Source organism: Stegostoma tigrinum, chromosome 28 (genome assembly GCF_030684315.1).
Source record: "Stegostoma tigrinum isolate sSteTig4 chromosome 28, sSteTig4.hap1, whole genome shotgun sequence".
NCBI lineage: Eukaryota > Metazoa > Chordata > Chondrichthyes > Orectolobiformes > Stegostomatidae > Stegostoma > Stegostoma tigrinum.
The window spans coordinates 49,408,151-49,435,863 of NC_081381.1; the positions used below are offsets into that span (position 1 = coordinate 49,408,151).

General features: G+C 42.8%; 1 protein-coding gene across 2 annotated transcripts in view; it reads left to right on the forward strand.

Moving 5' to 3' along the window:
• The window catches only part of LOC125466639 (ephrin type-B receptor 2), a 761,045-nt gene extending 734,935 nt beyond the window's left edge, over window positions 1-26,110 (forward strand). For both annotated transcript variants that reach the window (XM_048561431.2, XM_048561432.2), the window contains 3 exons: window positions 2,269-2,462; window positions 2,912-3,067; window positions 21,528-26,110. In XM_048561431.2, coding sequence (XP_048417388.1) covers window positions 2,269-2,462; window positions 2,912-3,067; window positions 21,528-21,636 — 459 coding nt within the window. In that variant the 3' untranslated portion in view covers window positions 21,637-26,110. The remainder of the gene's footprint in view (window positions 1-2,268; window positions 2,463-2,911; window positions 3,068-21,527) is intronic.
• Window positions 26,111-27,713: the final 1,603 nt, after the last annotated feature.

Consider the following 27,713-nt stretch of genomic DNA (forward strand, 5'->3'; position numbering starts at 1 on the left):
CTCCTGTTAATCTTAATTTATTGACTATATACTTACCCTCTGCATTAGTCCTTCCAAAATGCATCACCTCATATTTGCCTGAATTAAATTCCATCTGTCAATTCTCTGCCCAAGTCTCCAGCCTGTATATATCCTGCGGTATCCTCTGGCAATACCCCAAACTATCTGCAACTCACCTAAACTTTGTGTCATCCTCAAACTAACTAATCAGACCACATACATTCTCCTCCAAATCACTTCTAAATATTACAAACAAAAGTTCCCAGAACTGATCCCTGCAGAACATCGATAGTTATAGATCTCCAGTCAGGAAAATGCCCTTCGACTGCTATTCTTTGTCTTCCATGACTAAGCTAATTCTGTATCCATCTTACCAGGTCACTATAGATCTCATATGACTTACATGTCATATCTCATACCTTCCGTATCAGCCTGCAAAGATGAACCTTGTAAAAGGCCTTGCTGAAGCCTATATAGACAGCATCCCTCATCAATCATCTTTGTCGCTCCCTCAAAAAACTGATTCAAGTTTGTGGCTTCCCTGGGATAAAGCCATGCTGGTTGTCACTAATAAAAATGTGAGGAAATCCTATCCCTAAAAATCTTCTCCAATAAGTTTCTTTCCACTTTTATATGGCTCGCTGTAATTTTCCCTTTGCCTTTCATAAACAAAGGAATGATATTGGCTAATCTTCAGTGCTCTGGACCTCTCCTGCGACTGAAAAAAATTCAAAACTTTTGTCCAAGGGCCCAACAATTTCCTCCTTGTCTGCTTGAGCGTTCTGGGATTGATCCCAACAGTTTCTGGGGATCTGTGTACCTTAATGCTTTTTAAAACACCCAATACCACCGCCATTTTATATTAGCATGCCCTAGAATGCCAATATACCCCTCTCTGGACTCACCATCCATTATATCTTTCTCTTTTTTGAAAACCAATGCTAAGTGTTTGTTAAAGACCTCACCCACCAACTCCAGTTCCATGTATAAATTGTCTTTGTTCTTGGGGAGACCTACTCTTTCTATATATATTGTTTCTTATATATGTATAACATATCTTGATATTTTCCTTAATCTTATTTGCCAAGGACATTTCATGGATCTATTTGGCCCTTCTATCTCCTTGTTTAAGTTCTTTAATGTTTTCTTTATATTTTTCAAGTGCTTTGTCTGTCATCAGTTTCCCAAACCTTATGCATGCCTCCTTTTTCTTCCATAATTTCTTTTGTCATCCAAGGTTCCCAAATCTTGTCATATTTATCCCTCATTTTCACAGGAACATGCTGGTCCTGAATTCTAATCAAATGGTCTAATCTCCTCGACATTAAGCCTTTCCAAGAATTACTTGCAATTCCTAATATGGTAGTGTCCATCTCCCTACTATCCATCTCTCTACTACTCTCTACCTCCTGGTACTTGCATCATCTTAATTTAAACTCTCCCTGAAAGCAATTCACAAATCCCCTTACAAAGAAATTGCTGTCAACTCTGCCTAAATGCAAGCACCCCAATCTGTACTAGTCTGCCCCAGAGGTGGACTCAATGTCCAAAGAATCTAAAGCATCTCTCCTGTACCATCTTTCTAAATATGTCCATCTGCTGTATCCTCTTGTTTAAATGTGATATTGTGAGTAATCCTGAGATTATAGCTTTTAAGTACTGCTTGCTAATTTCCTATCGGACCACATATCTCTTTCTGTCTGTACCAGTGATACACAAATGGACCACAGCTGCCAGTGTTGACTTTTGCTCTTCAGAATGCCTTGTAGCCACTTGGTGTCATTTCATATAAACCTGATGCATGCCTCCCTTTCTTTTTGACTAAACTGACCATTTCTCCTGTTAGCTGAAGTCTAACTTGTCTTATGTAGATTCAGCATGATCTCTTTGCTCCTGTACTGTCTGCCCCTGTTAATAAAGCCAAAGAAACTGTCTACTTTACCTTACCACCAGTCCTACCATCTCAGTGATCTATGCACGTGTACAGCCAGATCTCTCAACTCCTGCACCTCTTTAAGATTCAATTGTTTTATTTGTCAGTCTATGCTGTGTGTTAAATTCAAACTATGGTAATGCTAATACCATATATTTTAATTGGACATGGTTGTATGTTGTATTGCAACCATAAAATTGTGCCTGTCAGGCTAAATATAATAATCTCTTCAGAATGTTTCCATAGGAACATAAGTTTTTGAAGATCAATAGTATCAAATTTACAGAATCACTCCACTTGTAACAGCAAAATATGAATATGGTTTATCTTATCAGGTGATCAACGCTATCGAACAAGATTATCGTCTCCCTCCACCCATGGACTGTCCAACAGCTCTCCATCAATTAATGCTTGATTGCTGGCAGAAGGAACGCAACAATAGGCCCAAATTTGGACAAATTGTGAATACCTTGGATAAATTGATCAGAAATCCAAATAGTCTAAAAGCTGTGACTCCACTGACTTCAGGGTGAGAATAAGTCTTTTTCTTGAGTCTTTTTCCACAACTATTCACATATAACTTTCTATCCATCTTCTGGGCCTCATAGATCATGCAGACATTTTGCATCTACAACTAAAAGTCACAATGTTCACCGAATGACTATCATAAGTGAATTGGTCAGTGATCAGTTAAATTCTTGAAAAGGGTTTAAATTTGGAAGAATGCAAATATATTCGGGAAGACTTACACATCAGTGTGATTCATGGACCTGCACCACATTGAACAACTGGTACAGTAATTTACATTGCTGTTACAGGCTGTGTATCTTGATGCTCCTTGTGGCTTGAAACTATTGTATTGAATTGTCATGTTAATTACCTCGGAGCATTGTGAATTTCTATCCATTATTCTGCTTCCCTGTTGCTGTCGTGGACAGTCTACATCCCATTGTTCCATTCATTGTGTTTTGTCCCCAGGGTAACCCTCCCATTACTGGACCGCACAGTTCCTGACTTTTCCAGCTTCACAACAGTTGCTGAATGGTTGGAGGCCATCAAGATGGGTCAATATAAAGATAACTTTTCTAATGAAGGCTTCACGTCATTTGACCATGTGTCTCAAATGACATCAGAGTAAGTTTGTATTTTTATTTAATAATATGATTCCATTCAATTCTAGTAATTCCCCAATCAGAGCACCAAGTGCTGTTAGTTCACTGAAGTGACAATTTATCCTTTCTTCATTTCTACCATGACTTAATCATTCAGCACTTTCTTAGCAGGGACCAATTTCACGACTGAGAAGTGGACAAGACATCTTAAGACAGGGTGTAGGGTGTAGTTGGGAACCAGACTATTTGAGGAGGGGATATGAAGCAAAATGGAGATTATGAGGAGACTTCATTGATTTTTATAAGCACATTCAAGGTAGATTATGACCAGTGAAAGGCACCACTGAGGAAGAGATATGAAGATAGGTCAGACGATCATGTGGCTAAAGGGATGGTTTAGGACGCAAGGCTGTTGATGTTTGAATTACTAGGACAGTTTCTGGGTGAGATGGGACCTGTACAAATTGGACACGTTGCACCTGAACTGGAATGGATCCAATATCCTTGCTGGGAGGTTTGCTCGGGCTGTCATGGAGATTGAAACTAATTTGGTAAGGTGTAATGTAGGGAGCAAGGTTTAATCAGATATAGAATGATAGTACAGCAGGTGGAGAAAACACAGACATGTTAATACATATGAGAAGACCAGAAAGCTAAATTATATCTATTTTAATGCATGGAGCCTAACTGGTAAGGTCGTTGGACTTACAGCATTGATCAGCATGTGAGAATATACTATTGTTGCAATCACTGAAACATTTGTAGTGATAGTAACAAAGTCAGCCAAGTGGACCTCATAAAATGAGTTCCCTGATTGGGGCAGTTAATATGGTCCAATCAGAAATTCCTGGCTGACCGGTAAGAGCATCCTGTTCATTGACAGCTTGCTCTGATGGAGCTCGATCAGTGTCAAGGACTCTCCATGTGTAGATAAAGAGTGACTTGGTAATGGGATACTGGCCTCTATAGAGTTATTTCACTAGCAATGAGTGTGGGATTAATGATGTACCCTTGCAACCAGGCAAAAGTGCCTGCCAGCTGAAGTCCAACTGGACTTCAAGCAGATACTTCAAAAGACTTTATCATTGGAAAATGTGGCAAGTAGAGCATGAGACTCTTCTGATGGAACTGGACACTCTCATCAGTCTGATTGAACTTGGGGAATACCACTTGAGTGAAGGCAAGTGCACAGCCTCACTCTGAAAATATCCTGAATAGAAGAACTCTAGGTCAGCCCACAGCAAATCCCCAAAGAAAGCCAGGCCTCGGCCAAAGTGTTAAAATTTTCTTCAGGATGCAGGCCAGCAAGCCACTGTAGTTGCAGCTGGTGTGTGGATTTGAGATGCTTACAAAAGAATCTCACTCCACCTAAATTGAGTCAGAGGGCTCATAGGCTGGAATCCAGGAGACTGCACACCCTGGAAAGTTCACCCTCATCTGGCTTAAATTGCTTAGTAACATCCAAATCAACCAATCAAAATGAACATCTGGTTAAATGGCCACCTCGTTCGAACGGAGGTCAATACTGGTACTGCTATTTCAGTGATCACTGAACCAGTCTTTTAGAAAGTTCACTCTGGATTGCAACCCTTACGTTTGTGTTAGACTGAGAACTTATACCTGGGAACGTTTACAGTTTATGAGAAGCGGCTGATTTAGATACCACCGATCACAGTAAAAGACTCAGGCTCAAGCTTGATGGGGCAAAATTGGTTGGGGAAGATTCACCTGGACTGGCTAAACATTTTTCAATTAGAAACTAGCTAACTGAGTGAAGTCTTAATTAAATACCCAGAAGTATTTCAAGGAAGCACCAAGGACTATCAAACAAGCCCAGACCACCTTGCATGTCGATTAGGAAGCACCTAGAATGTGATAGGATTTGTTTTATTGTCACATTTACTCCACTTACAGAAATACAGCTGTACAGTGAAAAGGTTTTACAATGGCTGATACTAATGGTGCCATTCCTAGGTACAAGCACACAGGTGCAAATTTTGGACATAAAAGATGAATAAAAAGAAAAGTAGTAGCATTACTTAATGTCTAAAAAATGAGTTGGAAGTAAGATAATTATAACATAGTTACAGGATTAACGTTACAGTCTGGTAAAGAATTTCAGATTGGCATTATATTGCAGCAGCTCAGTGAACATGTGATCTGACCATCCAAGCCAGGGCCCAGTCCAACAACAGTCTGGCTCTGCTCTAAGCTTCCAGTCCACTCCATAGCATCAAGGTAAGTTGTGCTGCTCCAGGATTCATTTCCCCTCACTGCTAATGGGATTCTTTCCCCTCACTACTCCGGGACTCATTTCCCCTCACTGCTACACGACACACATCTCCTCACACTCCTCTGGGCATGTTTCCCCTCCTGCTGCACCAGGGCTCAACCCACCTCATTGCTCCAGGACCCATTTCCCTTTGTGCTGCTCTGGAACTCACTTCCCCTCACGCTGCCCTGGGACACTCGACCCTTCACGCTACTGCGTGACTTGTTGCCATTCACTGCCCCAGGACTCGCTTCCCCTCACACTGTTCCAGGGCACACTTCCCCTCACATTACTCTGGGACTCATTTCCCCTCACGCTGCTCCAGGACCCCTTTCCCCTCAATGCTCCAGGACACATTTCCCGACGCGTTACTCCGGGACACGTTTCCCTTCACTGCTCCGGGACTCGTTTCCCATCACTGCTCCAGGACATGCTTCCCCTTGTGCTACTCCAGGGCTCACGATATAGTTGTATATATCACAAAATAATTGATCACCAAATAGCTAAGTCCTGTGATTCATGTACTTTGCACTTCTACGATGTGAAGTCCATCCAAGAAAGCTGGGTGTAGCTCAGAGTCCTGCATGAGCTGTGATTAGACAAATCCATCTAGCTGACAATGTAAAAATGTTTCATTCCTTGTGTTAACATCGGCAAACAAAAGCATTGTTAAAACAAGTAATTCTGTCAGGGGCAGGTGATAGGCTAGTAGTGTCATCACTAGACTATTAATCCAGAAACTCAGCTAATGTTCTGGGGATCCAGATTCAAATCCTGCCACGACAGATGATCGAATCCCCTCTCTCCCTATTTATTTCAGAACTCCCTTCTCCTCCCCCAACACCATTTCTAAAGAAGGGTCTAGGCCCAAAACGTCAGCTTTTCTGCTCCTCTAATGCTGCTTGGCCTACTGTGTTCATCCAGCTGTACACCTTGTTATCTTTGGAGTATTGTGACCAGTTGTGGTCGCCTCATTACAGGAAAGATGTGGAAGCACTGGAAAAGGTTCAGAGGAGATTTACCAGGATGTTGCCTGGAATAGAGGGAAGGTCTTATGAGGAAAGGTTGAGAGAGCCAAGGCTTTTCTCTTTGGAACAAAGACTGTCAGTACTTCAGACTATCAGTCCTACCATTTTCATTAACTTGCTCCTGCCCAACCTTCCTATTAGACTTACTGGATGTAATACCTACCTTCTCAATTACTCTGCGTGCTGACCTGCTACTCTGTTTCTCATTACCCTCTATGCTAGTTTAAGCCCTCCGAAGTGGCACTAGTAAACTTTCCTGCTAGGATATTGGTGCCCCTCTGATTTATGCACAACCCACCATTTTTGTATAAGTCCCTCCAGCCCTGGAAAAGATCCCAGTAATCTAAATATCTGAAACACTCCTTCCGACATCAGACATTCAACTGTATTATTTGCCTATTTCTGACCTCACTGGCACATTGTGCAGGTTGTAACCCTGCAATTATAAACCTAGAGGTCCTGCTTTCCAATTTCTCCTAATTCTGCCCTTCTGACAATACAGTGTTCCCTCAGTGCTAATAATAATGACATGCCAAGTAAAATGTTGTTCACTAGAAAACAAAAAACAAAGAAAATTACAGCACAAGAACAGGCCCTTCAGCCCTCCAAACCTGTGCCGATCCAGATCCTAAATCTACCTAAGCTTGACACTTATCTTCCAAGGGACAATGGGAACTGCAGATGCTGGAGAATCCGAGATAACAAAGTGTGGAGCTGGATGAATGCAGCAGGCCAAGCAGCATCTTAAGAGCACAAAAGTGAGGTTTTGGGCCCAGACCCTTCATCAGAAAAGGGGAATAGGGAGAGGGTTCAGAAATAAATAGGGAGAGAGGGGGAGGTGGATCGAAGATGGATAGAGGAGCAGATAGGTGGAGAGGAGACAGACAAGTTAAAGAGGCGGGGATGGAACCAGTAGAGGTGAGTGTAGGTGGGGAGGTAGGGAGGGGATAGGTCAGTCCGGGGAGGATGGACAGGTCAAGGGGGCGTGATGAGATTGGTAGAGAGGAAATGGGGATGCGGCTTAAGGTGGGAGGAGGGGATAGGTGAGAGGAAGAACAGGTGAGGGAGGCGGGGGTGATTTGGGCTAGTTTTGGGTTGCAGTAGGGGGAGGGGAGATTTTGAAGCATGTGAAATCCACATTAATACCATTGGGCTGCAGGGTTCTGAAGCGGAATACGAGTTGCTGCTCCTGCAACCTTCGAGTGGCATCATTGTGGCACTGCAGGAGGCCCAGGATGGACATGTCATCTAAGGAATGGGAGGGGGAATTGAAATGGTTCGCGACCGGGAGGTGCAGCTGTTTAGTGCGAAGCGGTCCCCAATGTACAGGAAGCCACAACGGGTACAGCAGATGCAGTATACCACATTGGCAGATGTGCAGGTCAACATCTGCTTGATGTGGAAAGTCGTCTTGGGGCCTGGGATGGGGGTGAGGGAGGAGGTATGGAGGCAAGTGTAGCACTTACTGCGGTTGCAGGGGAAAGTGCTGGGTGTGGTGTGGTTGGAGGGGAATGTGGAGCGGACAAGGGAGTCGCAAAGAGACTGGTCTCTCCAGAAAACAGACAAGGGTGGGGCTGGAAAAATGTCTTTGGTGGTGGGGTCGGATTGCAGATGGTGGAAGTGTCGGAGGATGATGGGTTGTTTCTGGACGTTGGTGGGCTGGTATGTGAGGACGAGGGGGATTCTCTTAGGGTGGTGATTGAGGGGCCGGGGTGTGAGGGATGTGTTGCGGGAAATGCCGGAGACATGGTCGAGGGTGTTCTCAACCACTGCGGGAGGGAAGTTGCGGTCCTTGAAACACCAGGACATTTGAGATGTATGGGAGTGGAATGCCTCATCCTGGGAGCAGATGCGGCAGAGGTGAAGGAATTGGGAAATGGGGATGGAATTCTTGCAGGAAGGAGGGAGGTGTGTTCTAGGTAGCTGTGGGCTTATAATGGATATCGGTTTCTAGATGGTTGCCTGAGATGGAGACAGAGAGGTCCAGGAAGGTGAGGGATGTGTTGGAGATGGTCCAGGTGAACTTGAGGTTGGGGTGGAAGGTGTTGGTGAAATGGATGAACTGTTCGAGCTCCTCGTGGAAGCACGAGGCGGCACCGATACAGTCATCAATGTAACGGAGGAAGAGGTGGGGTTCAGGGCCAGTGTAGGTATGGAAGAGGGATTATTCCACGTAACCTACAATAGGCAGGCATAGCTTGGGCCCATGTGGGTAAGCATGGCCACCCCCTTAGTCTGTAGGAAGTGGGTGGAATCAAAAGAGAAATTGTTGAGGGTGAGGACGAATTCGGCTAGGCAGATGAGGGTGTCAGTGGAGGGGGACTGGTCGGCCTTTAGCCATCTGCTTGGGGAACGCAGGTGTATAGGGACTGGACGTCTATGGTAAAAATGAGATGTTGGGAACCGGGGAATTGGAAGTTCTGGAGGAGGTGGAGGGTGTGGGTGGTGTCACAGACATAGGTAGGCAGTTCCTGGACCAAGGGGGAGAAAATGGAGTCCAGATAGGTGGAGATGAGTTCGGTGGAGCAGGAGCAGGCGGAGGCAATTGGTCAACCAGAGCAGGCGGGTTTGTGGATTTTGGGAAGGAGATAGAAGCAGGTGGTGTGGGCTTAGGGAACAATGAGGTTGTAGGCTGTGGGTGGGAGGTCACCTGAGGTGATGAGGTTGTGGATGATTTGGGAGATGATGCTTTGGTGCTCAGGGGTGGGGTCATGATCCAGGGAGGTGGTGTCGGAGAGTTGGCATCCGGCCCCAGTGATGTAGAAGTCAGTGCGCCATACTACAACTGCGCCTCACTTGTCTGTGAGTTTTATGGTGAGATTGGGATTGGAGCGAAGGGCTGCACATTCTGCGGGGGAGAGGTTGGAGTGGGTGAGAGGGGTGGAGAGGTTGAGGCGATTGATGTCTTGATGGCAGTTGGAGCTGAAGAGGTCGAGGGAGGGTGGAAGCCTTGGGGTAGTGTCCAGGAGGAGGGCTTGTGTTGGAGGCAGGTGAAGGGGTCAGTGGAGGGAGGGTTAGGCTCATGGTTAAAGAAGTAAGCGTGGAGGCGGTGGAAAACACTGCTCAATGTTCAAACGTGACTGGTATTCGTTGATGTGTGGGTGGAGGGAGACAAAGGTGAGACCCTTACTGGGGACTGACCATTCAATCTCAGTCAGGGCGAGGTCTGGGGGGATGGTGAGGATTCGGCAGAGCTCAGTGTGACTGTCATCTCTGGCTGTGGAGGCTGTGGGTGGAGCGATGTTGGCGTCAGCTGTAGGTGGAGTTGCATTCGCGTCCATGATGGGCGACGCGACGTGGGCAGATCTGGTGGGCAGATAGGGTAGGTGGCAGTAGTCGCGGTGACGGTAATGTCTGTGGTGCTGGTTTCGGAAGTGGAAGCGGTGGCTTACAGCAGTGGTAGCATTCGCTGTCCCGGAAGTGGTGTGCCGGGCGGTGGCAGATGTGACGTCACTTCTGAAACCAACACCACAGACATTACCATCACCGCTACTGCCGCCGCTAACCCCGCTCCACCCACTATCAATGCCGCTTCGCCCATCGCGGACACAACTCCGTCCATCGCCAATGCAACTCCGCCCGCCGCTGACACCAACGCAAACTCTGCCAACCACTGACACCGATGGAACCTCACCTATAGCTTGCGTCACGCAGCTCCACCCACCACCGCCGGTGCAACCCCGCCCACAGCTGACGCCAACATAACTCCGCTCACAGCCAACAACGACATCTCTCTGCATAGAGCCTTGACAGCCAGCAGCTGCAGAGGAGACAGCCACACTGAGTGCTGCCAAATCTTCACCATTCCTTCACTTCCAAAACCAACACCACAGACATTACTGCCACCACCTACCCCGCTTCACCCACCGCCAACGCCGCTTCGCCCCCATCCCAAGCCCCAAGCAGACTTTCCACGTCAAGCAGATGTTCACCTGTACATCTACCAATGTGGTATACTCCATCCGCTGCACCCATCTTGTCCTCCTCTACATTGGGGAAACCAAGCAGAGGCTTGGGGACTGCTTTGCAGAACACCTCCACTCGGTTCGCAATAAACAACTGCACCTCCCAGTCACAAACCATTTCAACTCCCCCTCCCATTCTTTAGATGACATGTCTATCCTGGGCCTCCTGCAGTGCCACAATGATGCCACTCGAAGGTTGCAGGAACAGCGACTCATATTCCACTTGGGAACCCTGCAGCCCAATGGTATCAATGTGGATTTCACAAGCTTCAAAATCTCTCCTCCGCCTACTGCTTCCCAAAACCAGCCCAGCTCGTCCTTGCCTCCCTAACCTGTTCTTCCGCTCACCTATCCCCTTCTCCCACCTCAAGCTGCACCCCTATTTCCTACCTACTAACCTCATCCAGCCCCCTTGACCTGTCCATCCTCCATGGATTGACCTATGTCCTTCCTACGTCCCCATCTACAGTCACCTCTACTGGCTCCATTCCTGCCCCTTTAACTTGTCTGCCTCCTCCCCACCTATCTTGTCCTCTATCCATCTTTGATCCGCCTCCACCCTCTCCCTATTTATTCCAGAACCCTTTTCCCCCTCCCCCTTTTCTGTTGAAGGGTCGAGGCCCGAAACTTCAGCTTTTGTGTTCCTAAGATGCTGCTTGGCCTGCTGTGTTCATTCAGCTCCACACTTTGTTATCACCTATTTTCCAAGGATCTGTATCCCTCTGCTCCCTGCCCACTCATGTATCCGTCTAGATTCATCTTCAATGACACTATCATACCTGCCTCTACCACTTCCGCTGGCAAAGCATTCCAGGCACCCACGACTCTCTGCGTAAAGAACTTTCCACTCATATCTCCTTTAAACTTTTCCCATCTCACCTTGAAATCGTGACCCCCTAGTAATTGAGGCCCCCACTCTGGGAAAAAGCTTCTTGCTATCCACCCTATCTGTACCTCTCAGGATTTTGTAGACCTCAATCAGGTCACCCCGCAACCTCCCTCTTTCTAGTGTGAACAATCCTAATCTACTCAACTTCTCTTCATAGCTAACACCCTTCATACCAGGCAACATCCTGGTGAACATCCTCTGCACCCTCTCCAAAGCATCCACATCCTTTTGGTAATGTGGCAACCAGAACTGTATTCCAAATGTGGTTGAATCAAAGTCCTGTACATCTGTAACATGACCTGCCAACTCTTGTACTCAATACCCCATCCGATGCATGAAAGCATGCCTTCTTGACCACTCTATCGACCTGCGTTGCTACCTTCAGGGTACAATGGACCTGAACACCCAGATCTCTCTGTACATCAGTTTTCCCCAAGTCATTTCCATTTACCATCTAGTTCGCTCTTGAATTGGATCTTTCAAAATGTGAGGGCCTTTGCATGGATTGAACTCCATCTGCCATTTCTCTGTCCAACTCTCCAATATATCTATGTTCTGCTGCATTCTCTGACAGTCCCCTTCACTATCTGCTACTCCTCCAATCTTCGTGGACCGTCATTACAATTTGCACCATTGAAATGCAACTAGGCTAGGTGGATCAGCCATGCTAAATTGCCCGTAGTGTACAGGGGTGTGTGTGGGTTATCGGGAGATTGGTCTGGTTGGGGTGCTGCAAGGTGCAGTGTGGACTTGTTGGGCCGAAGGGCCTGTTTCCACACTGTAGGGAATCTAACCTAATCTAAACTCAAATCTGTAAACTTTTACAGTGAGCACATTCTGTAAAATGAAAACTTGTCATTTTGTACCATCTGCAAACTTGATAATCAGGCCATCTTTACCTTCCTCCAGATCATTTATGTATATCACAAACAACTTATGTATGTCCCAAGCAGATCCCTGTGGAACACCACTGGTCACAGTTCTTCATTTTGAGAAATTTCCTTCCACTACAACTCTGTGTCTCCTGTTGCCCAGCCAGTTCTCTATCCATCTAGCTTGTACACCCTAGACCCCATGCGACTTCATTTTCTCCATCAACCTACCATGGGGAACCTTATCAAACACATTACTGAAGTCCATGTATCTACAGCCCTCCCCTCATCTATCAACATTGTCACCTCCTCCATGAATTCTATCAAGTTGGTAAGACATGACCTTCCATGCACAAAACCATGCTGCCTTTCACTAACAAGCCAATTTTCTTCCAAATGTATCCTCAGTATCTTCTCTAGCAGCTTCCCCATCACTGACGTCAGGCTCACCGGTCTATAATTGCCTGAATTATCCTTGCTACCCTTCTTAAACAAGAGGGCAACATTAACAATTCTCCAGTCTTCCGGGACCTCACCCGTGCTCGAGGATGCTGCAAAGATATCTGTTAAGGCCCCAGCTATTTGCTCTCTTTCTTCCCTCAGCAACCTGGGACAGATCCCATCTGGACCTGGTGACCTTTCCACCCTAATGCCTTTTAGAATCCCCAACACTTGCCCTCCCCCCTCCTTATGCCGACTTGACCGAGAGTAATCAAGTATCTACCACTAACCTCAACATCCGTCATCTCCTCGATGAATACTGACACAAAGTACTCTTTCAGAATCTCACTCATTTTCTCTGACATGTTGCATAACTTCCCTCCTTTGTCCTTGAGTGGCCAACCCTTTCTCTAGTTACCCACTTGCACCTTATGTATGAATAAAAGGCTTTGGGATTTTCCTTAACCCTGTTTGCTAAAGATATTTCTTGATGCCTTTTCGCCCTCTTAATTCCTTGTTTCAGATTGCTCCTACTGACCCAATTTTTTTCCAAAGCTTCATCTGTTTTCAGTTGCCTAGACCTTGTGTATGCTTCCTTTTTCTTCTTTGCTAGTCTCACAATTTCACCCGTCATCCATAGTTCCCTAATCTTGCCCTTTCTATCCCTAATTTTCACGTCTGTCCTGAACTCTAATCCAACTCTCTTTAAAAGCCTCCCACATATCAAATGTGGATTTACCCTCAAACAGCTGCTTTCAATCCATACTTCCCAGCTCCTGCCAAATCTTGCTACAGTTGGCATATCTCCAATTTAGCACTCTTCATTTAGGACCACTCTTGTCTTTGTCCATGAGTATTGTAAAACTTACTATTCCCAAAGTAATAAGAGAAACTTATTTCCCAAGAGAAACTTCAACCACCTCGTCGTCAAATGCGAGCTGATGCATTTTGGAAGACCCAATTCAAGAGTGAACTGTGTGGTAAATGGAAAAGCCCTGGGGAAAATTCTTGCATGGAGAGATCCGGGTGTTCAAGTCCATTGTACCCTGAAGGTGGCAACGCGGGTCGATGTGGGCAAGAAGGCATACGGCATGCTTTCAAGGAATTCAGTACAAGAGTTGGCAAGTCAAGATACAGTTTTATAGGACTTTGCTTCGGCCACATTTGTAATACTGTGTACAGTCAGTGCACCACATTACCAAAAGAATGTGGATGCTTTGGAGAGGGTGCAGAGGAGGTTCACCAGGATGTTGCCTGGTATGGAGGGTGCTAGTTAAGAAGAGAGGTTGAGTAGATTAGGATTGTTTACATTAGAATGACAGAGGTTGAGGGGGCACTTGATTGAAAAATCATAAGAAGCCCAGACAAGAAGCTTTTTCCCAGAGTTGGGGACTCAATTACTAGGGATCATGATTTCACGATGAGAGGGGAAACATTTAAGGGAGAAATGCGTGGAAAGTTCTTTACGCAGAGGGAATGTGTTGCCAGCAGAGGTAGTAGAGGTGGGCACGATAGCGTCATTAAAGATGTATCTAGACAGATACATGAATGGGCAGGAAGCAGAGGGATACATATCCTTGGAAAATAGGCGACAGGTTTAGTTAGAGGATCTGGATTGGCGCAGGCTTGGAGGGCCGATCCTGTGCTGTAATTTTCTTCATTCCTTTGTTCTTTGTCACTGCTTCCGCTGCTTCTGAGAAAATAGAGGCCGCTGATCCCACACGGTAAGTATTTAAAGGAAGTTTATTGTCTACTTACCTGACTGAAATCATGTGGCATCAAACTTTTGTACAATCATGGGTACTTAAAAAGAATGGAGTGAGGGTATCTAGTCCAAACAGGAAAATAAAACCCAACGCATTTTGAAATATTTTGAGTCCTTAATGCAAGAAGTGTTGTAGAAAATGCAGATGAACTCATGGCTTGGATTAGTACCTGGGCGTATGATGTTATTGCTATTACTGAGATTTGGTTGAGGGAAGGGCAAGATTGGCACCTAAATAGAGAGGGAGGTAAAACGGTGGAGGAGTTGCATTACTGGTCAAAGAGGACATCACAGCTGTGCTGAAGGAGGGCACTGTGGAGGATCGAGCAGTGAGGCAATATGGGCAGAGCTCATAAATAGGAAGAGTGGAGTAACAGTGTTGGAGCTGTACTACAGGACTCCCAACAGCAAGCGTGAAATATAGATATAAGTATGTAGACAGATTATAGAAAGATTTAGGAGCAATGAGGTGATGGTGATGAGAGATAATGGGGACTGCAGATGCTGGAGAATCCAAGATAACAAAGTGTGAAGCTGGATGAACACAGCAGGCCAAGCAGCATCTCAGGAGCACAAAAGCTGATGTTTCGGGCCTAGACCCTTCATCAGAGGGTCTGATGAAGGGTCTAGGCCCGAAACGTCAGCTTTTGTGCTCCTGAGATGCTGCTTGGCCTGCTGTGTTCATCCGGCTCCACACTTTGTTATAACGGTGATGAGAGATTTTAGTTTTCCCAACATTGACTGAGATTCACTTAGTGTTAGGGGTTTAGATGGAGCAGAATTTGTAAGGAGCATCCAGGAAGGTTTTATGGAGCAGTATGTAAATAGTCCAACTCGAGAAGGGGCCATTACTGGACCTGGTATAGGGGAATGAGTGAAACTGGAATCAGCATGGTTTAGTTTTTGTCATGTTTCTTCATGAGTACAATTTGTAAAGTCTTTGCTTATTGGCAGTTAGTTGCTTTCCCAACTTGTTTCACTTTCAGGAAGTAAGGCATAGGAAAAGAGAGAATGAGTTTGAGTTTTTGCTTTTCTGTCCACGTTGTGACAAGCAAATTAGTGAAATATGATTAATATTTTTATTCCCAAGTCCAGCTCTGTTTTAATTCAAAGCTGTCTCTTCCACAAACAATGTTTCATCATGCAATATCTGAACTTATCCAGCAGGGATGAGATAAACAAACTGTAAATATCTCAACTGGGGTCTTAATTGTCACTGGACAAAGGGCAAATGAAAGATATGACACAATTAGGAAGAAGTCCAATGAGGCACATTTTGACATCAGAGTAATTTGCTGCATATTTTATGCCTTTTCCAGGTGGCAAAGCTCAGCAGCAAATTCTATAGATTGCCTGTTAAAGGGGATTATTGCTTGTTAATTTCTTCATTACCAGCAAAACACACTTTATGAATATTCAATATCCTATATCACCTAACATGCCAAACAATCTAGACATTGAGAATGCTCAACATTCAAATTAGAGAGTATCCGTAGACTTCATCTCATCACTGATTGTGAAGAACACCCCCAGCTGCATGCCTACCTCATCCACGGACATTTTCCAAACTCTCTCAGCCATCAATGCACTCTCTGATACACTTTTAGTCCAATTAGAAAGCACATAACTGCACTGTAGGGCATACCAGCATTGAAAGGTTTATGCAAAGTCACTTTTGGCAACCATCTTATGATAGGACCAGGCTGCATCTCCAGGCTGAATGCTTGCTCTCTTCGCACATGATTACTTAATGCCTGGATGCTCAAGACCTTCCCTTGTCCTACTGTGCTTAATAGCACAACCAGGTAGCCTGCCTTGCTGCTGTCTGATGAAGGGTCTAGGCCCGAAACTCAGCTTTTGTGCTCCTGAGATGCTGCTTGGCCTGCTGTGTTCATCCAGCTCCACACTTTGTTAGCCTGCCTTGCTGGTCAGGAGTCCTCAGTCAAGTGAGCATGCATCCAATTGGCAGTATGTGGCTTTCCGTGTGGCTGCATCAGTCTTACAATATGACAGCAGCTGACATGGCAGTTGCACTAAATATGCAGCAAGCAACAGTTCTGAAAGTGGGTATCCGCCACCAAAATCCACGGCAAAATCTTTATAATGGTACTAATAGGAAGTCAGTGGCAGCCTCCGATACTAGTCCTGGGGCTTGGCCATAGTTAAGCTTCCAGTTGGGATGTTCTTGTACAGAGTTCAGTCCTCTCAAATCCAGGGAGTGGGTCATGGTCAAAACGTCAATTCACCCATTATTACCACAGTGGGTCATTTGCAAAGCAATGCTCATTACCTGCTTAGTCACACAACTGCAGTCTGGGAAGTTCGATCTGTACAAAACATCATAATCATTCAAGACACTGATCTCCACATCATTCCTCACCTACCAGGTCTCCGGTACTATTCCACCCCCTTAATTATTTTTGGTCATCTTTGTATGTCTTCACTTGATTTGATGAAAACGTATGACCGCACATTTCACTGCACTAAATTTCAGCTGCCATATGCTTTTCAACTCGCTGATTCAAGCTGAAATTAGAAGTTCAAAAGGTTTCAAAATCCTCAAAGTCTGCTTGCAGATTTTTGGTACCGCATCAAAACTTTGTTACTACATCAATTAAAGAAGCTACATGGTATCAGTGCATTATTACCAGGAGTCAGTGCTCCACCTAACTAAGAGATTTGCAGATCTACCTAAAATTCAAACCCTTTTTGTTTAATTCAGATAAATGTGAAGTGCTGCCTTTTGAAAAGGCAAATCAGGGCAGGACTTATACACTTAGTGGTAAGGTCTGGGGAAGTGTTGCTGAACAAAGAGACCTTGGAGTGCAGGTTCATAGTTCCTTGAAAGTGGAGTTGCAGGTGGATAGGATAGTGAAGAAGGCATTTTGTATGCTTGCTTTTATTGGTCAGTGCATTGAGTTTAGGGATTGGGAGGTCATGATGTGGCCGTACAGGACATTGTTTAGGCCACTTTCAGAATACTGCGTGCAAGTCTGGTCACCTTGCAATAGGAACAATGTTGTGAAACTTGAAAGGGTTGAGAAAAGATTTACAAGGATGTTGCCAAGATTAGAGGGTTAAGTTATGAAGAGGCTGAATAGGCTGGGGCTATTTTTCCCCGGAGCATCAAAGGCTGGGGGTTGACATTATAGAGATTCATAAATCATGAGATATATGGATAGGGTAGATGTACAATCTCTTTTCTCTGGGGTGGGGGCAGTCAAAAACTAGACAGCATCGGTTTAAGGTGAGAGAAGAAAGATTTTAAAGGGGCAACTTTTTCACGCAGAGGCAAGTGCATGTAGGAAATGAACTGCCAGAAGAAGTAGTGGAGGCTGGTACAATTACAACATCTAAAAGGAAGCTGGATGGGTACATATATATGAAGGGTTTTCAGGGATATAGGCCAAATGCTGGCAAGTGGGATTAGATTTATCTAGGATATCTGGTCGGCATGAATAAGTTAGACCAAAGTGTCTGTTTCCATGCTGTATGTCTCTATGACTCTATGACTATAAATGCTGTGATATGGTGCTTCAGTGATACTGTGTCTTGTAGCTGCTGATGGCTTTGGCAAGGGTCATATCTGATGAGGTTGGAACATTACCCAGTGGAGAAAATGCAAAAGTCAAACAAATCAATGCACGTTCTCCAATGCTGCCCTCTAGTGCCCTAAAGGATCTTTTTGCAGAAGTTGCGTCCCTTTTGCACTGCAATATTCTGGGTCCCGGGCTGCTCACTGCAGTTCAAAATACAATTACATTATAACCTAAACTGCTTCACATTAAAATTAATTGCCAAAAAAATTAACTGGTGATTGACAACACAATCCCATCCCAACAGCTATCCAATGGATCAAGGACATTTGGGACAATATGTGGACTTTCATGCATATGAATTAATTCTCTCCATTCAAACAGCCTTCATAGATAAGCTGCAGAACTGGGCTGAGAGGTGGCAAATGGAGTTTAATGCAGACAAGTGTGAGGTGATGCACTTTGGTAGGAGTAACCGGTAGGCAAAGCACAGGGCTAATGGTAAGATTCTTAGTAGTGTAGATGAGCAGAGAGATCTCGGTGTCACACGATCTCTATAATGTACACAGATCCTTGAAAGTTGCCACCCAGGTTGACAGGGCTGTTAAGAAGGCATACAGTGTTTTAGCTTTTATTAATAGAGGGATCAGGTTCCGGAACCAAGAGGTTATGGTGAAGCTGTACAAAACTCTGGTGCGGCCGCACTTGGAATATTGTGTACAGTTCTGGTCACCGCATTATAAGAAGGATGTGGAAGCTTTGGAAAGGATGCAGAGGAGATTTACTAGGATGTTGCCTGGTATGGAGGGAAGGTCTTACGAGGAAAGGCTGAGGGACTTGAGGCTGTTGTCATTAGAGAGAAGAAGGTTGAGAGGTGACTTAATTGAAACATATAAAATAATCAGAGGGTGAGATAGGGTGGATAGGGAGAGCCTTTTTGCGAAGATGGTGACGGCGAGCACAAGGGGGCATAGCTTTAAATTGAGGGGTGAAAGATATAGGACAGATGTCAGAGGTAGTTTCTTTACTCAGAGAGTAGTAAGGGAATGGAACGCTTTGCCTGCAATGGTAGTAGATTCGCCAACTTTGGGTACATTTAAGTCGTCATTGGATAAGCATATGGACGTACATGAAATAGTGTAGGTTAGATGGGCTTGAGATCGGTATGACAGGTCGGCACAACATCGAGGGCTGAAGGGCCTGTACTGTGCTGTAATGTTCTATGTTCTATGGTCAGACCTGTGGCTCCTTAGTGGCTAGTCCATGGACTAGGATTACGCAATTAAGGAGATGTACAGGGGTCTGTCACTTCTTGTCTAGAACTCTCTGGTTAGGTTGCTGAAGGAGGCGAGCCACAGCCCAGTCACAGAAACTGAGAGTAAAGGAAGTTGGATTGACTTGTGAACGTATTCGTCAGATTTGGGAGCTGCAGGCAGTGGAGAATGGGAAATGAAAATTTTGAATGGGAGTCATCTCAAATTGTGAAATATGGATATGGTACAGCATGGATAATGTGGACAGTGTGGAAACCATCTACAGTCAGGACCATCCTGACTTCAAGAAGAGGAGCAGTGTATGACTAGCTGCATGATTGTGTTGAATGCCAGGAGTTGGGTGCATGGAGGAATAGGTGGACAGATGCAGGCTCATGGATACATGTTGGCCGGGAAGGTGCAAAGCCAATGGGAAGGGCTACCAGGAAGGGGGTCTGCATGGTCAGGTCCTCACCAACCTGTAGAAACTGAGCCAAGGAGTGCTCATTTTCACCTTCCATCAAGCTGGAAAATGGGATTAAGCAGTGGAGAAGAAAATGGCTGCAACTATAAAATCGCCCGTAGTGTCCATGAATGCACATGGATAAGCCATGGGAAATGCAGGAAGAGTATGGGGAGAGGATGTCTGTGGGGAGTGGAATGCTCTTTGGAAGGTCAGTGTGGAGTTAATAGGCTGAATAGCCTGTATCCACACTAGTTTCTACGACTCTAAGTTGCAATGTTAGTGTTTAGCATTGGGAAGACAATGGTGGGAAAACAGGAGAAGCCAGTGAGTTGGCACTGCTGCCTTACAGCGCAAGAACCCTCCCCCCCTCCCATTTCTGAAAAAGGGTCCAGACCTGAAATGTTAGTTTTCTTGCTCCTCTGGTCCTGCCTGGCCTGTTGTGTTCATCCACTTTGTTATCTAAGATCTTTCTGATCCTCTCTTTGCATAAGCCTGAAATATTACCAATACTATCAGTATCACCATAACTTACGTAACTGTTTCTCCTATTGTATGGCCAGAAAATCATAGCTTTATCTTTTGTTCATTGTGGAGGATTTAGTCTCAATGTTTTCTTGCTGTTCTGTTGTCTTTTCACTTTTCATTTAATGTTGTGCTCTCCTGTGCTTTCAGCATAGTTCTTTGTGTCTCTTTCTATTTCACTTGAATTGAATTTTTTTTGGTTCTGCACTGTTCCTGAATGCAGCCTATTTTTGTTATCTGAATTGATGTGTGTTTATTCTTTATGCAGCACAGGACTGAGTCCCAATGGCCATTCAATTTGGAACAGCAATTAGACAGGCTTGAATCTGCTGACTGCCTGCATGAAACTGGCAAACTCAGATATACTCGAATTTTACAAAAAAATCTTATTTTTTCCTCATGGGACTCTGAATTTCTGTGATATTTTGCATGATGCTGCTCCTGTTGTCCTTCAAGATTGTAAGGCTGATTTAGAATTATACAACAACATCAAAAGAGACTAGTCAGCCCCATTGAGTCTGCAAAGAATTCAGTGTTCATTCAAATCTTATTTTCCAGTACCTGGTCCGTCGACTTAGAAGTCATAGAAATTCAGGTGCAAATTCAGGTTCTTATGAAATGAGTTGAGCTTGGTTCTTTTGGTTGCTTTTCAAAGAAAGGAAATCACACTTAGAACCATGCAATAATATTCTCATCTAAACGCAACACAAATGAGGTACAAGGATTTTGTTTAATTTGAAAATCTCTGAATACCAGGTCTTCTTGAAATCCTTGGAAAATGGGTTGTATTACATATTACCAGCTTGAATTCTGAAGTCACCAATCAATGCAAACAGTTTCCACATATTCTGGTTCATTTACTCATTGATATTTACAGATTCATTTCTCAGAGCTTTCAATAATTTGATCACGAAAGAATAATGGAGATCTTCCCATTTCAGCAGCTTCTAAAGCAAAACTACCTCCTACCCAAAACCCAGTCAAAGCAAGTTGACTGTTTTTTATTTCTTTTTCACCATTCTCTGTTGGCTGGCCAATACTTTGCTTGACTAATCAAGCCAGTCCAGCATAACAATACCTCACTGCAGAATTGTCTGCAGTGCCTTTAGCTGTTTCCAGGCCTTTTTTAGTGTTGGATTCTGGAATTGAAGATGATTGTTGCCTGGCATTTTTATGGCATCCGCTTATGAGCATAAATCTAAACTGTATCCAGGCTTTGCATTTTATATTTGTGGAGTTGCAAAGGTACAGTTGGAGATACAATTTTGGGGTCTTCTGGCTTGCATCTACTCCAATTTCACATGTTATTAGTTTAAATGAATAATATTAAAGTTTCAATGAAATGTTAATTACACGATTAATAAAGTGAATGAATCATGCATTCAAGGAAAGCAATAAAACAATGAATGCAAAGCAACAATGGAATATCTCATACCTTCATTATCTTACAATGTACATTTTTCTGTCCCCTAGGGATATCCTTCGGGTTGGTGTCACCTTGGCAGGACATCAGAAGAAAATTTTGAACAGTATTCAGATGATGCAAGCACAGATGAATCAAATTCAGTCAGTGGAAGTCTGATAGCAACTGTGGTCTGCTTCACTGTGGTTCTGAATGAGCTTAATTCAGGAAACAATGAGACATTGACTATATTCAACTGGGATCTTCACCATGCAAAGTCCTTTTAAGAACTTTATGAAGACAAGAATGGCTCCTAAAGAAACGCAAATGATCTTTGATATGAAAAAGTCCTTCAAAAGGATTCAAGGGATAAATGTACAACTATACCAGGAGCAACACATTTAACCCAGAATCACCTAATTCAACAGACTCCCTGTGTGATTACCTTTAATTGTCTTTTCCCACCAACAAACACAAAACAGAAAAAATATATGATATTAACATACAACTCTGGTACATGGTTCAGAATACTTCAACTGCCATATATCTGCAAAAAGACTTCAGGGATTTGGGAAAGGAAACATTTTAAGGCTGGATCCTTCCATTTAAGAAAAATGTCTTTCTAAGGAGAAATAAAAGCTCTTCATACTAAACTTACAACAATAAAGAAAGGATTGACTAGTTTACTTTAGGGAAATTGAACCTGAAATGGTTCTTTTTCTCTGACAGTGACTTGTTTAATAGAAATTGTAAGCTTGGCAGCTCTTTCTACTGTCAACATTGCAGTAATGTCACCATGCCATACAGTATCTTTTCTCACTAATACTGTGATTTGCTACTGGAGTTTAGAAGAAGATGCTACATTGAATTTATTCTTACAAAAAGTCAAACTGTTCACCAATTCTTTTACATTTTAATATTTCTTTGTTGTGTACAGCAAGTATTTATTGATTGGGAGTTTAAAGCATGACTTCCCACCGGCTCTCTCATTTTTTGACTGAAAATCCTATTCGACTTTATAAGTAGTTAGAACTTAAAGCAGTTAAAAGGCTCTGCTATAGTTTGGATAAACATCAGCTGGTAACATAACAGGCTGGTTGTCTGATCCATATGGTATACTTATCTAAGAGTGCCTTTCCTCCAAAAGCTTTGGAACACAATCTAAGATGTAATGACATCCACTGAATATCAATTTTGTGGCAAACCATCTAATCCCACAGTGTCATTGAAACAACAAACCAATCCCACCATCCCAATAACAATCTAATCCCACAGTGTCATTGAAACAACAAACCAATCCCACCATCCCAATAACAATCTAATCCCACAGTGTCATTGAAACAACAAACCAATCCCACCATCCCAATAACAATCTAATCCCACAGTGTCATTGAAACAACGATAACAAATCATAATCGCAAATTATTACACTCTGCTTTATGAATCGTTTTGTTATATAAGCAACATCTATGCCAAAAGGAATGCAGAGGTGGTATTCAGGAAACATTGGACATTGGACATGACTGACTGGACATGATAGTGAGAGTCTTCATCCATCTCTCAGTGAACTCAGTTTTACCCATCTCCCTGGCAAGAAGTGAAGGAACATAAGGACAGACCAAATTGTGAGGAGAGAAAGTGATTTATTTACAACGTTAATGTAAAACTGGAAATGTCCTGAAGTAAATCAAAATGATTTCATCACTAAATTTCTAATATCTACCCCATTTATTTTGTAAGATTTTAATCAAAAACAAAGGCTCACAACCTTCATAATTATACAAACCCCATTAATCTCCCAATACAGTATAGTATAATACTAGTGTGGTTCTAAAGTGCATTTAACAGAGGATATCTGCAGAAACACAAAGCATTGTGCAGAAAGTTTGCTGACAGTTTGTAGAATCTGTCAAATGATGAAGTGAAAGTGAGAATTTAGAGAGACTGAAGGAGGAGCTTTGGAGATTTGTTGGTGTCTGAAACTTTCCTTCAGGACACATTCCAGGAAGTGCTTACTCTGAAGAGTAAGAGTTCAGAAGGATAGTGCGTAAAGAAAGATACAGTCAGTACAGGAATCCTCTGGGATTGTAAAGCCAATTTTCAATGCTGAATATGAGTGAGGATGACAAAATCTTGAGGAAGTGAAACAGAATAAAAACTATGGAGCAAATCACTTTATAGAGGGCACAACAAATGTCATGAGTTGGGTGTAAATCTACAACCACAATCCCATTATGTTGTATTTCTCTGTTATTGGGTTAAAATTCATCACCAAGTAAGTGCAAAATACTTCAAGGGGATGAAGGAGAAATCCAGAAGTGTATAGATACACTTCTGGTACTGTACATGTCAAAAACAGAGGATTATTTTCTTCACATAGAGCTTCAGGAGCTGAGAAGGAAATTAAAGAGCAAAGCCTCTAACATAAATATCTCAGAATTATTCCCTGTACCAGATATTGGCCAATATCTAGCAATTTGCTAGAGGTTTTAAACTGACTTGACAAGATGGGTGTGCATTAAATGAAAGATTAGAGAGAAGAAACCAGCAATGTAGATGACATGCAGAATCATCTGCCAGTAGGATAAATAATAGTTCAGATATAGGAACCATAGGATGGAAAATACCAGGTGGTACCAGGTGTAAAGAAATGTAAGTAACATTAGTCTGTTCAGATAGGTTAGGTGCTGAGATACAAGGGTCATGCCTGCCTCAGAGACGTGTGACTGTGAACTTATCATTGCTGACCTCAAACTATTTAGGAAATGATTAAAAGGCTTGTGATCAGTGACAGTGATGCTCAAGAAAACTGTTTTAATGCTGGAGTATGGTCATGAAACCAAAAATTTGGTTGCAGTTAAGGGACAGTATCACGTTAGTGGATCTAAACAGTGCGTCTATAAAGAATGAGGTAATAGACGAACATTTTTTAAAACTCAGTTTATAATTCAGTAATTCAGATACCCTCCCACCCCATGGCTTACAAAATCTTCAATAGTAGCTGCAAATATCCAATTATCCATGGAAACCCCATAAACCCTCAACATTACCCAGTGATTCCCAAATACTTAATTATTTGGAGTTTGTGAACCCCAGGATTTCATACTTTTGCACAACTCTTTTCACTTGTACTGCAGAATCTTCAAATCTCTCCTCATATCTAGATTGTAGATTGTATTGGGCACACAACTGAATACTTAATTATTTTTACCCAATAAGATATTCAAGTCTTCATTTAGACCCCATATTCCATTATAATTCCATTATGACTCACCACATAAATCTGTCTGCATACCTTTTCAATTCCTTCCAATTTACACATATCGACTCCATTCATTTGATAATCTTGCCTTTTATAAATGTCATAATCTTGTGCTGAATGCAACTGAGATTTGGTAAGAGTACAGTGATGAGATGAGGTGTAAATTGCAAGTGTAAATCACAGTAAATGTTCAAGTATTATCAAAAAAATCGGATCCAAAGTAAACCATCCAAATCTAACTTTAGATGGAATCAGATCACATTAAACAGAAATACATTTATACTCAGAAATATAGAGCCATAAAACAATAAAAATATATCTGATGAGAGGAAATTTTATGTTGGAAATCAAAACTGTCCTTGAGGGAAAAGGGTTAGAGTTGAGAATCAGAAAACTCATTAGAGCTTACTGTTCACCTCCAAATTCTGAAAGAGAATAGGAAAACAGTTGCAGGGAAAATACTGAGATGATAAGAATGTAGGAGTCCCTCACTTGGCCCCACTAGCTTGCTTGCTGATTTGATCTTGGCTTCAAAAACACTTTTCCTGCCTATTCTCCATAACCCTTATGAAATCCAAAAATTCAGTCTTGAACATATCTGTAGAACAGAATTCCAAAGACTAGTGATCCTCTCTGAATGAAAATTGTATCCCCTCAATGGGGGGGGGGGCCTCCCCTTATTACAGAACTTCTAGCTTCCCACAAAAATGCTTCCCATCTCAGCATGTATCCTGTCAAGCCCCTTTAAAATTTTACAGTTCTAAATAAACTACTCTTCCAAACCTTCAAGATGTCTGTTTGCTCTTTTCTCATAACCAATAACCACAGAGATCAACGAGTAAAGCTTTCTGAACCTCTTCCAATGAAAGCATAACCAGCTTTAATAAAGAGACCAAGACTATGTCATTTCACCAGTGTTCTGGGCAGTTGTAACAAGACTTTGCTACTTTTATATTCCATTGCCCTGGCCAATATACTACTTACTCTCCTGATTTGTTTTCATGCTAAATTTTTGTTGTTAATGTATACCCAAATTCTTTTCGCTGCAACATTTTAAAAGTCTCGTCCTCATTAACTTGCCCCATAAAAAATAATGCTTTCTGTTCTTCCAAAGTTGACAATACTCACATTTTCCCACATTATACCAAATTTGTGAATACTTTGCCTAGTCATTTCCACGCTTTGCATTCCTCTCTCAATTTGTTTTCATACCAAATTTGGCTCCAATATCCCTTCATCAAAGTCTTTTACAGTCTGCCAACAGAAAAATGGCCCTTATATTCTGACACTTTATTTCCTGTTAGTTAGCCAATTACCTATCATACATAATCCTCAATGTGTCATATCGAATGACTTTTGGAAATACAACATCTGTTGGTTCACTTTTGTCAATCCTGTTACTTGTTACATCTTGAAAGGATGCTAATAAATTTGGTAAACATAATTTTCTATTCACAAAATCACGTTGACTCTATTGTATTCTGTTTTACCAAATGTCCAGCATTTGATGGATTTGATGGATTCCAGAATTTTTTCAAAGACAATTATTAAATTAGCTCACTGATTAGCACCCTATCACCACCCCCCACCCCCACCTCTCTCTCTCTCTCTCTCTCTCTCTCACTGTTGGAACATTTCCTTCAAACTGGGAACATGCCAGAATCCAGCAAAATTTACAAGCAATTCAGCCACTTCTTTTAAGACTGTGATCCAAACAATCAAGCCTTTTGCTTAATTAGTTAATGCAGTTAATAGATAACTTTCTATCTCCTCAAATCATGCTAGCTGATGATTTATAAATTGGATGGGTCAGATCCCAGATTGAAATCTGGCTTGATAAAACGTTAGTCTGATGTTTTGCAATAAGAGGCTGTTAAGTTACTTTTAATAAAAGAATAGAAAACAGAGGAAAAAAAACTATGTTCCACAGTGCAAGAGTTATGTGAAATGATTTTATAACAAATAGCATAGAATCCAACAGTGTGGAAACAGACTCTTTGGCCCAACAAGTCCACATTGACGCTCAGACCCACCCAAATCTATCCCCCTATAACCCACACATCCCTGAACGCTATGGGCAATTTAGCACAGTCATCTAGCCTGCACATTTTTGGATTGTCAGAAGAATCCAGAACAGTCGAAGAAAACCCACGCTGTCACAGGGAGAACGTGCAGACTCTACATACACAGACACCGGAGGGGGGAATCAAGCCCAGGTCCCTGGTGCTGTGAGGCAGCAGTGCCAACCACGGAGCCACCCTAACACAGATTTCATAAATATCAAAAAGACTAGTTTTACTCTCAACCTGAACGTTCAAAGTGTAAAAAGTGTCAAAGTTGGAAAAGGGTCACTCCTGCCTCCACAGTTTTGTTTCCCGGTCCCCACATTTTTAAAAAATATCATCCTGTTTAATCAAGCCAGGTTTCAATCTCGTGTTTGGAGATGTTATGACACTCCTCTGGAGCAGGTGTGACTTGAACCCAGTTCTCTATATACACCAGCACTGTATCCATACTTTTTTCTAAACCCAGTAGATTGCGAACATGCACAATTCAGCAATTCTTGCCAAAACCAAAATCACTGTGACATTTCTTATTAAATTTTATTCTCTTTTTAAACTACTAACTACCTGTAATTAACCTCTCAATTAAACATTTACAAGCAAAGTGAAAGGAAGGTAGGGAGAGAAAGAGAGAAGGAGGCTAAATCAAAAATAAAGCATTGTCCTTAAAATCTGTTGTAGATGTAACTAAAGTCAGACGAGCAAGTCTTATCTACAATATCACCATTTCCACTCCAAGATATCTGAACACGTGGTGAATGTCTCTAAAATGCATATCTGGGGTGAGATCAGTAGGTTTAAACGCCAAAATCATAATTTCTAGCAAAATTCTGCAAAACGCTTGCATGTTCTTGAAATATATTGCAAATGCTCATTGGATAGCTCATTGCAAAATGCAACTTTCGACATCAGAACCTCCAATTCTCCAATTT